At 39.3% G+C, this 11,517-nt stretch overlaps 2 protein-coding genes across 2 annotated transcripts; one reads left to right on the top strand and one right to left on the bottom strand.

Moving 5' to 3' along the window:
• Positions 1–839: 839 nt before the first annotated feature.
• Positions 840–4,796, bottom strand: gfer (growth factor, augmenter of liver regeneration (ERV1 homolog, S. cerevisiae)). The gene is made up of 3 exons (XM_008288716.1): positions 4,372–4,796; positions 2,087–2,301; positions 840–1,781 (listed from the first exon to the last, which is right to left on the bottom strand). The coding sequence occupies exons 1-3, from the start codon at positions 4,582–4,584 to the stop codon at positions 1,619–1,621; spliced, it is 591 nt and encodes a 196-aa protein (XP_008286938.1). The 5' UTR covers positions 4,585–4,796; the 3' UTR covers positions 840–1,618.
• Positions 4,797–4,817: 21 nt separating this feature from the next.
• Positions 4,818–11,137, top strand: drg2 (developmentally regulated GTP binding protein 2). Its single transcript, XM_008288715.1, has 14 exons — positions 4,818–4,895; positions 5,100–5,192; positions 6,262–6,422; positions 6,563–6,652; positions 6,737–6,797; positions 7,108–7,198; positions 7,294–7,366; positions 7,644–7,734; positions 7,849–7,946; positions 8,238–8,314; positions 8,431–8,519; positions 8,637–8,695; positions 8,790–8,843; positions 10,776–11,137. Exons 2-14 carry the CDS (start codon positions 5,129–5,131, stop codon positions 10,860–10,862), a joined length of 1,095 nt encoding a protein of 364 aa, XP_008286937.1. The 5' UTR covers positions 4,818–4,895; positions 5,100–5,128; the 3' UTR covers positions 10,863–11,137.
• The last annotated feature ends 380 nt before the right edge of the window (positions 11,138–11,517 follow it).

The raw sequence follows: 11,517 nt of genomic DNA, 5'->3' as shown, positions 1-11,517 counted from the left end.
TAGTGCAGGACTTTTACTTTTACAGCGCAGTACTAGTACTTTTACTCAAGTAAGGGATTAACAAAGACCACTTAACTGAATTGTGGACCTTTTTATACACATTATGAGTCTTACCACAGTCTTAATGCAGGTTGTTGTATTGTGAGGTGTTTCTGTAAATTGTACATTCACTCTCTTTGGAAACATGGATTTCAGACTATATACTAAATAAATAAAAATAATTTGATTTGATTTTCCAACCAACTGCCAACAAGTGTTATAATATAGTAAATTAAATCCTGTACGATTTATATACTATTTTAAAACTAAACTGTATCATTTTCACACCTTATAATTCATTAATTGCTTCATGAAAGTGGTGAAATGCTGCTGAAGCGGCTGTGAAATGCAGTACAGTAGATTCACGCCACTAGAGGTCAGTGATGTCTTTTTCAGACTTCATTACTTTATGTTCATTAATAATCACACCAGTATTGTAAAGAAAACTATTTAAATCTGGGTTGAGGTGTTGCAAAAACAAAAACTGTTCATGTTATTACGATAAAAGTGAGATAAATATGAGCTGTGGACGACGTTGTCCTGTGCTGGCTCTTTAAATAACAATCTCAAAATGAGAGTTTATTAATCACTCACAGAAGACACAGCAGGTCATAGGGCTGAGGTGAAGGCCTTAAAAGTCCTTGAATAAAGAAAAGGATTAACATGCAGCTGCAACTAACAAGTATTTTAAATCTTAATAATATAAATCCACTAATCTAAAACCTTTTTACTGATTATTATTTATATAAAGCTCCAAAATTGGTATCAAATACAGATTTATGAATTACTGGAGGCTGAAATGTTTCTTCAAAAATGCTTTTATTGTCAAACCAACAGCCAAAACACTTGAAACTGTTCATTTGTGAGAAGCTGTAATCATCAAAACATTTGTATTTTATAACTTAATGACCTAAAGGATCAAAAAGTCATGGCTGCACTTAGAAAATTACATACTTTCATGACTAAATTATGCAAATAAATTAACATACTCAGCAGGTAAACCACCACACAACCCACTCAAATGGACAAAGGTATTAGAATGAAAAACATTCTGCGTATAAATATATATATGTCTCTAACATAGTGTTTTATAAGTGATAGTTTTAACTCATCACTGACATAATCACATGAGAAACATTTTTCCCTCATTTACGATGGTGATATTGTATTTTTATGTAGTAGATTCTGGGCTTTACCACACAAGTTATAACAGCAGACTAAAGAAACAGTCAAATACAGAAATGCACCAAAAAACAAAAAGGCAAGGAGAGGATTTTAAACCAAAAATGCAAGTTTGAGTTTAAAAAACACCTTTAAAGTCCCCAATTATCAGAATTAACAACAGCTTTCGTGTAACTTTTTCTTTGTCTTAACCTGAGAAACAAAGAAAAACACTTCCATTTGCTCTGTATCCTTAATTTTATTGCCAGATTAGTTACACATCTTGTACCATTCCTACAGCACAAAACAAGACAAACTATTTGAGATGCATCGTCCAGTTTTCTTCACTCAGGTGTTTTGGAGGACTTTTTTCCTCTCAGCTCTGTCCACATGTCTCTCAGCACTCAGATACAATCACTCAGTCACAGGAACCGTCTTTCCATCCATCTTTCCACCTCTCGTCCACACGTGAGCAGTCAAACTCGGGCTTTCCCAGCCGGATGTTGACACCATTATGAAGACGACAGAACCACTGAGACAGAGCGTGACGGCTGCTGGTGTCCGGCTGATTGGTTTTCAACCTGCGAGGAGATGGCGTTTGTTGATAATTCTTATTTTGTCTTATAGCATCTTGACATACCTGCTTGCTTGTTTGTGCTAAAACCAAAGGTGAGAAGACAATCGAGCTGCGTGATAAAGCAAAAATACTGCAACTAAAACTGTGAGTTCAGTTACATATTTTGCTAAAACCTACTGAAAAGCAGCAGCTGCCTGGAAGGTACAGATAACTTTTCATTTATGCATGAACTTAAATTAAGATGCTGCAGAACCTGATATGTGACTTCCTGTTCTTTATATTCAAACTAGCACTGCACTGTAGTCTCACCTGCCCCTGAGATCTTCTGCACATTCATCACAGGGGTAGAACTTGGAGAAAAGGTTGATGAACTGTCCCATCTCCTGCTGCTGGGTGGAAGATGGACGATCCGGGTAGTATGCTGCCATGGTGTGCAGAAAGGACCAAGTGTTGCTTCCCAGCTCCTCCCTGTCCAGTGGACACTGTGGGTCTTGTTCTGGCTGTGATTCAGCAGCACGACTCTCCTGCAGAATCAAATGGGACATTTAAATATACGAGACAGATGTGGCCCCTTGCACTATGTTACTGATTTGTGATTGCACATGTCAGAGTATCCTCTGGTTGTATCCTGAGCAGATCACAAATAAGTTTTCTGGACACTGGCTCCCAAACGCTTTCTGACAAAGCTCTAACGAGAACAACTTCTGGTCAAGCAAAAACAGACTGAAGCAACACTGAAATGTTAGAAGCACTCAGTCTGCACTGATATTAAATAAACACCTCAACCTTAACTGACACTGACTCATTGCTGATTCAACCATCTGTTAAAAAGCCAGCTGAAGATCCATCCATCCATTTTCTACACACCGCTTAATCCTCACTAGGGTCGCGGGGGAGCTGGAGCTTATCCCAGCCGACTTAGGGCGAAGGCAGGTTCACCTGGACAGGTCACCAGGCTATCACAGGGCCACATGTAGAGACAGACAACCAAGCACACTCACATTCACACCTATGGACAATTTAGAATCACCAATTAACCTCAGCATGTTTTTGGACTGTGTGGGAGGAAGCCGGAGAACCCGGAGAGAACCCACGCTGCACGGGGAGAACATCCAAACTCCACGCAGAAAGATTCCGGCGCCCCCACCGGGACGCGAACCGGCGACCTTCTTGCTGCGAGGCCCAGCTGAAGATAGTTTAGATAATTAAATACTGAAACAATGTCAGTGGAACAACACTGAACCAAAATCTAAACTGCAAAATTGCATGTAAACTACTGAGGCAAAACCTTCTCAATAAGCTGTCTGATGATGCCTTATAGGTTCGAAAATAGGAAATACAATATCCTTAAAATGCAGTACTATGAATAAGGTGGTCCAAACCTGTAAAAACACACTACACACTAAGTAAGGGGTTATTGATAGATATTAAAACATTTTTAAAATAGTCAGAGAATAGAATCAACCGGATAACTATTCAGGCCAAGTGTTTACATTTGTTTAATATGCATGTGGAAATGTAGAATATCAAAAGCTAAACATGATGATAGTGAATTATCAGAGGGTTAAAAACCATAATATTCGAGGAAGGTTCATGTGTGATCTGTCCAAGATAGCTTTGATGGGAATGTTTGTGTGTGAAAGGCCACAATGCTTTGTTCTACAATTCTACAATTTCATTTGGCAGAAGCTTTAATCCAAAGCGACGTACATCTACGAGCAGATACAACACAAGCAAGGATCTAGTCGGGAGAAAACAATCTGGATAAGTGCACTAGAACAAGTTCAAGTGTGATAGGGCGTTAATGCCAATAGCAGGCTGTGTGGGAGGTAATAGAAATTTACATTTTTTATTTTTTAAGACATAAAACAGCCTGAACAGAGGTTGGATGAGCTCTTGATATAAACATGACATGCAGCTCCGGAATTAAGGTAATGCCCTCTGTGACAATTTTTAGTTGCTTTTAAGATCAGCTCGGTTTGGTTTGGTGTAGGAACGAGTGAACCTGAGATCACAGACTCTAGACTCACTCAGTTGTGTTAGAAGAGTTTATAATAAGGTCAATTTGATGTGGCAGTCTGACAAGTCCTTCACCACAAATTCCTAAAAACATGCTTTTAACATAAAATTTATAACAAACAACAGCCGCACCAACAAACAATATGATCCTCTTTATAGATATCCTCCAGACAAATATCTAAGACCTTTTATTACCTTGTTAACATGTCAACATGGTGTTTTTATACGCTAAAGGACACACGATGAGGGAAGTAATCAGTTAACACTACGGCTGAGTATTTCCACCTTGAACCTGCAGTGAACTGATGACACATTTACACAGCAAATGGACACAACACTGATGAAACTATTGTCAAATTAATCTAATAACTAAATTAATCCACAACACAGCATTGATCCACTTACTTCTTTGCAACATGCAAACTGTTTAGGGTCTGAGCAATTATTGTTTTTTTTAAATTAACTCAAAATCAACCTTTCTGAGCATAAATCAATGCTGAAGTAGCAGCTTTTCTTCACATTGTCAAAGTCATCCCCTCTGATCCACCTAAGAACCCGCCTTGACCTCATGTCACCTGTGTAGCAGCTGTCGTTTCTTTCTTCTGAAGCTTCATCCACGATTTAAAGTCAGTACAAGCCCTGCATGGCTTCTTCTTCGCCTCCCCGGTCTGCTCCTGCTCCTTCCCGGCACTGTCCTCCGGTGCTTTGCCGGCCAGTGGAAACGGAAAACCTTCAAACCCGGGCGGGCTGGACGCTGAGGATCCCCTCGGTGCTGTGGGCGCAGCCATGTTCACTCCGTATCTTAGTTAATAACTGATCGACCTGCGATGTCGATACACATCAGGAAAGTCCAGCTGTTGACGTGCAGCTACCTCCGAGGGGAGTCATTATTACCTTTAATATTTGCGCTACCGTGCGGTCAGTGCCATGGCCGAGCAGTGCACTTCCCAGTTGATGTAGCGATATGGATATATGGGTAGAAACTTTCGTCAGCGTGCGTTTCCTTGTTTCCCTCCGGACCTTTTAGAGCGACGGACCGAGTTCCGGTTTGTGATGTCAGTTACCTGTGCATGCCGCCGAGTGTAGCTTCTGTCAAAGTGTAAATGTCTTTCTTATTACAACATTATAACACATTGACATTACGTGTGTTGTATTCCGATATTCGTTTACATCTGTTTGTGTTCATTAGCGACTTTTGACGTGATTTGTCAACTGTTGTGTATTACTGGTGAGCGGGCTAGCCTGGTGGCTAACAAAGCTCGTAACTGTGGAGTGACACGTTTCTATTTTCTCCTCCCGACAGTGCAGCTGTAGCAAACCTCAACTGCCACTATGGGCATCTTGGAGAAAATCGCGGAAATAGAGAAAGAAATTTCTCGGACACAGAAAAACAAAGGTAAGAGAGGGCAGGCGCAAAGCTAACTGCTAGCTACATGGGAGGCGAACTTATAGCCAGCTGAGCGTGTGTGTGTGTGTGTGTGTGTGTCAGCTGGGAGTGTTAAGTTACTCATTAGAAACACAAGGAGAGCAGCGTTAATTGACACCGTAAGCTGATGTCAACCAACACTAACGCAGCTAAAGTCTCACCCTGTTTCTCATCTTCAAGTAGGAACAGTGTAAATGTGAAATAAAATTGAACTCCATTGCAGTGGTTGTGCTGATGTCAGCAACCTGTCTTCATTTCCAACCTATATTATTGTGCGTCAGACCTGAACTGTTAAAGTCCCTCTCTGGTCCCTGATTTAACCCTTAATGACTCATCTCAATTACATATTTAGAAGTATTTCACATAAAAAACACATTCCCTTCCTACCTTAAGTGTAACTACACCGTTGCCTACCTTGCCTATCAGTGAGGGCCTCGCCTCCCTCTACCTGTCCCCGTTTGCTGCAGCTCCAGCACACCAGCTCACATACAACTCTGCTCAAACTTTGTAAAACTACTCTGCAATTACTACAGCAATTTTGGAGTGATTTAGCCGTACATGTTCAAGCCAGGAAACAATTCTGAAAAAGAATAATGATATGGAGAAGGCTCTATCCTGCAAGTAGACAGGATTGGGTCCTTAGGTTTGTCTTATATGAAATCCCAGAAGTCTAAGTCTGTGTTTTTGAGATTGTCATCTTCTGATTCCAGCTTTTACAATGTACACTATGTCTGGTTTCTTAAACTGAAAGTTTTTGGGTTGTGGACAAATCACAACATTTGAGGATAGTTCTGACCAACACTTTCCTTCATTTTCTGCCATTATATAGATGAAACAACTAATCACTTATTCAAGAAAATAACTGACCAATTAATCAATAATGAAAATATTTATTGGTTTCTGCCTAAATGGATGTGTTAACAATATAAAAAAGCAGGATTTTCTCAGAAGTGGGTCTTGATTACACTGAAGTCTTTTTCCTCATCACACTTTGCTCTCTTGGAGTCACTGCGTTTTTTTTGTTCTCTCGTCCCTCCAGCCACTGAGTACCATCTGGGTCTGCTCAAGGCCAAACTAGCCAAATACAGAGCTCAGCTTCTGGAACCCTCCAAGTCAGCGGGGGCCAAAGGCGAGGGCTTTGATGTTATGAAATCAGGAGATGCCCGTGTTGCTCTTATCGGTTTCCCCTCTGTGGGTAAGGTACGTCCACATGATGGTGAAGGATTGTGTTTCCTGGTCTGGATTTGTACCCCACACTTTTTCTCTTAATCCTGGCAATAGAAATGGAATTTATTTTTAAGATTCACTGGTTTCATTTTATTCTCTTCTGTGTCCTGCAGTCTACCTTCCTTAGCTTGATGACATCAACTGCCAGTGAAGCTGCTTCCTATGAGTTTACTACCCTCACCTGTATACCTGGTGTCATAGAGGTACGTACATCCACATCAGTACATACGTTTACATTTATGGGTTAAAACACATTGTAAAATTTGTCTTTATTTGTTTCTTTTCAGTACAAAGGAGCCAACATCCAGTTGCTAGATCTGCCTGGAATCATTGAAGGTGCCGCCCAAGGTAAGCTTGGTTTCCATGTTTTTGTGTTTTGTGGTTTTAAACACAAAGTGAGCAGATATTGGCAATTTAACATATGTTGATGAGTGTTCAGAGTTGTTAATAAATGATACAATATGGACTCCAAATGAACATGAAGCTAAATGTATCTTGGTGGATGTTAATGTATTTGGCGGCATGGAAACATAGAAGCTTAGCTTATTCGTGGAAAACACTGACTGTGTTTCAGTTCATTATTTAGTTGTTATGACTCCTTAACATGTAAAACAAACCTTCTAGTAGCTGTGTTATACTAACCTTTAACGTCTAAAAGGTAAGGGTAGAGGTCGACAAGTCATTGCTGTTGCCAGGACGGCAGACGTTGTCATCATGATGTTGGATGCCACCAAAGGAGAGGTTCAGAGGTTTGTGATGCACAGTTTGTAATGTGAACAAGTTTAAAATAGTTTGATGGGACACTTTTCATCAATAACTTGGGCTTTACACTTTTTCTTTGTAGGACACTTCTAGAAAAAGAGTTGGAGTCAGTGGGCATCAGACTCAACAGAACGAAACCAAATATTTATTTCAAGGTACCATTTCCATTGTTCTCGTCTTTATGCATCACTTGGGGGCACCATGGGATCAATTAGTGCTGGAGATATAAAGTATTAGTTAAAGGAACATTTTGACTTAAGGATTAGGGGAATGCTTGGCTAAAAAGATGTGTCTTGAGGTTTCCGTTAAAGGTTCGTAAAAAATCGACACCCTCAGTTGTTCTGGAACGCTGTTCCAGAGGTTTTAATATGAACCATTTAATATTGTATTTTAATATTAAACATTAAAATGTTATTTTTTTCCCCCCTGTAGCCCAAGAAAGGTGGCGGCCTCTCCTACAACTCCACAGTTCCTCTCACTCACTGCTCAGAGAAGCTCGTTCAGCTCATTCTTCACGAATACAGTATCCTTCACTCAGCAACAGTCTCTCCCACCAAAACACATCTCTGACTTCTCATATTGGTCTTTTCCAGTTCAGTTGTCATTTCCAGGTTGATTTCTTTAACTCTCCTCCCAGAAATCTTTAATGCAGAAGTCCTGTTCAGGGAGGACAGCACACCAGACGAGTTCATTGACGTCATCGTTGGGAACAGAGTTTACATGCCTTGTCTATACGTATGTAAATATAATAACTAGTGTTGGATCAAAGCCTCGTGCCCATGAAGTTTTAACTGTTTAAAAGGGTCCTTTTTTTGTTTTTCAAGTGACCAGCGTCTAGTTGACATTTTTCATAAGTCCAGAGACATTCTTTGAGGTTTCGACCTGTACGAAGTTTCTTGGCTTGTGTACATGTTTGTGTTCAACAGTTTCCCTGAGGTTCTACCAAAGGGATCAATAAAGTTGTTTCTATCTAGCTATCTACATTTGTTTTGAGGCTTTTCACCCTCATGTTGTTTGTATACTCAGGTGTACAATAAGGTGGATCAAATTTCCATCGAAGAGGTAGACCGTCTGGCACGCAGACCTCACAGTGTCGTCATCAGGTCAGACATCTGTGTGTGAACAGCAGTCTGTAGTTGGCAGAAGTCTTCTTTTTATGTATGTTTGTATGTGGAAATGACTCAGCCGCCTCCTTTTTCTGTCTACATGTGCACTTCAGTTGTGGGATGAAGCTGAACCTGGATTACCTTCTGGAGAGGTTGTGGGAATACTTGGCACTGATTTGCATTTATACAAAGAAAAGAGGAGGTATGCACACACACATATACTCATTCATTCATACAATTATTCATTCAACTGTCACATTGACATAAATAATAAGTAGGTCTTCTGAATTAATTTTGTGTTAATTTCTTCTTCTGTCAGAGCGCCCGGACTTTAATGATGCCATCATCATGAGGAGAGGAGCAAGTGTAGAACACGTGGTAAGTAAAATTCACATACACTAATGCTTTAAGGGAATTTGTACAAACCTTCTGCATGCACAGAGTTTCTGATTACTCTTTTAAATGCCCACAGTGCCATCGAATCCACAGAACCTTAGCCAGCCAGTTCAAATATGCCCTGGTTTGGGTAAGTACAGTCAAGTTTTCAGAGGCATTGACATGTTTGTTCAAACATGTTTGAACTAACTCTGGTATATTGTCAGAATAAACACAGTTTGTTCATGTCATGGTAATGGGATATTAGATGTACAGTAACTACTATACCACTTTAATATAGTCTTTCTGCAAGAGATCCAATGGTGGGCAAAATTATCAGTCTGATACTTGATGCAGTTTGACAGTTGAAGAACAACAAAAACCGCACATTTTTCCATTTACTTTGAGCCTCTGTGGTTCAAAGGTCATATGTGGTCTTTGTACAACTGATTGTGGTGGTATTTACAGTGACCAAAAAAGCTCATGTGTAAGACTTCATTTCTCCCTACATGTTCTGAAAATTCCGTTCCTTGGGATATTTCCAGGAATTGCTAAATAGTATGAATATTAACATTTGTGAGGGCAGTTATGATGCTGGGTTTATACCCATTGTGGAAAAGAAATGTACACACAACTGTCAAAATTCAGCATATTACAAATGATGATGTGAAGTAGAGCCTGACTGATGCTGGATTTTGGTGGGTGATGCTGATATAAAAAAAAAAAATCAATCACAATATGTTCAATTGAATAAAGAAAAGGATTGTTTCACCTTTTATTAGCTTTCCATTAATGTGCTTCACAAACTTGTTAGCAACATGAAATTGTCCCAAGCATCTTTTTCTTAATTATGTTGGTTTGACAAAAAAAAAAACAGAAGTTTTCACGTTGTTGCATGTTGTTAAACATACACACTGGTATCGATGTGTCTGTGATCTGCTGATAAAATTCATCCAGTGATGCATGGGTGTGAGGACTCCATTAACGTAGAAAACACACTGAATCAATGTTGTTTGCTCTTTTTGATATTCTCAAACTTGAAATTTTGCTTTTTAAAGTTTGTTTAATTTCTAACTATTTGTGAGCAACTAGGAATTGTTACTTAACCATCAAAAAAAGCAGCAAAGAGCATAAAAAGCAGGTTTTAAGACAGTTCATGAGGCAGGGACGAAGGTAGAGTCAGCCAAACAGTGTCATCTATTGCCAGATACCCACAAAACTATGCATTTGTTGACCAAACTACAAATATTCAATTAACAATTTAACTTTCTTGATTCTGTTAAACTAATTTCATAATGACACAATAGTGAGGTCACTATCACTAACAAATGTATACTTGATATTCTGTGTACACAGTGTTTGAGCACAGACAAGAAGAAACAGTGAGAGTGATCTTCAGCTTTGTTAAAGATGGAGTCTGTGATTCTGGAGAGAAATTGTTGATATTTAGCCAGTCAGCTTATTTGGATAGTTAACATATACCAGGTTTATTGTCGCTAACGCTTACCCTCTACCTCCATCTTTACCCTTGTTTGTGGATCGGTCCAAGCCACTTTGTTTTCCATTTACGGAGCCAGCTGTGTTTGAACACTAGATTCTAATACACAGAACAAACAGCCAGCGGACTGTGACAAGGTGTTCACTGAATTTGACAAAAAAAAAACCAAATGCGTCAGATTAAAATTGCGTACTGCACCTTTAAATGTCCACTTTCACTGCCTTAATTGCAGTAAACACAGCTGCAACTCGCTAAGTAATAGTCGTTTACTTTGGGTTTGGGGTGTTCAGGAAAACGCCTCGCTTTGTGGCGCTGCACGCTCAATTTCACCTTCTAAGTTCAGCCTTTCAGTCACAGCTGTGTTTACTGACATGTGAGAAGCAGAGTAGAGTGGATGGAGAAAATAATAATAAAAAAAAGATTTTCAGTCCATAAATAAAAGAACAGTTTGCACAAACATTTCCGTTGTCTCAAAATTGTTCTACATGTCACTTTTCTAGTAACTTAAATCCTGTTTAGTAATTCTGCATATGTTAAACACAAAGCTGCAGTGGATTTGACCTGTGCTGTCCGTTGGCCTTTCAGGGAACCAGTACCAAGTACAGCCCTCAGAGAGTGGGCCTAACACACATCATGGAGCACGAGGACGTCATCCAGATCGTCAAGAAGTAAAGAACTTCTGACTGGACAAAAGAGACGCTTAAGGAGAGGATCAACAAATCAAATCAACTGTACAGTAGCTATACAGCACAGAAAAATAGCCACCATCCTTATTTTGTATATGAAATCTAACAAACAAAAAAAAACAATGAATGAGACCAACTGTATCAGAGTTGGCCGTGGACAGAAACTGGTGTGTTTTAGCTTTTGATTTGAAAAAAAAAAGCAAGATAAGAGACATTGATTCAGAGGGAGAAAAGAGGAGGAATAAAGTCCATAAAACACTTGATGAGTCCCTGTGTTTTGTTTTTTTTTCATATTTTTATCTCTATCTCACCCTGGTTAGATTCAGTCAAACACCTAGTTTCAGACAAACAGCATCTTTTTGCAACAAGCTGCTGTTTGTCTGAAACTAAGTGACATCACCTTAGAATGTGTTACTTTAAGTGTGAATGGCAGTTTTTCCATGGTGGATTTTGCAGACAGATCGCAGAGGGTCATTTGAGTATTATGTATGTCTGTAGAGCTATTTTTTTTCAGGGATTTATTTATTTCAAAATGAGCCTGATTTGTCTGAATCATAGAAGAAGTAACCCTGTTTGGCTTAGTTTTCTTTCTAGAATAATGATCACTTTTTGTGTTTTTTTTTTATGGACTAATATCTTCA

This window comes from Stegastes partitus, unplaced genomic scaffold, assembly GCF_000690725.1.
Source record: "Stegastes partitus isolate 25-593 unplaced genomic scaffold, Stegastes_partitus-1.0.2 Scaffold572, whole genome shotgun sequence".
Classification (NCBI taxonomy): domain Eukaryota; kingdom Metazoa; phylum Chordata; class Actinopteri; family Pomacentridae; genus Stegastes; species Stegastes partitus.
Note: the sequence above shows the minus strand (reverse complement) of the source record. Positions and strands in the feature narration are given on the sequence as shown.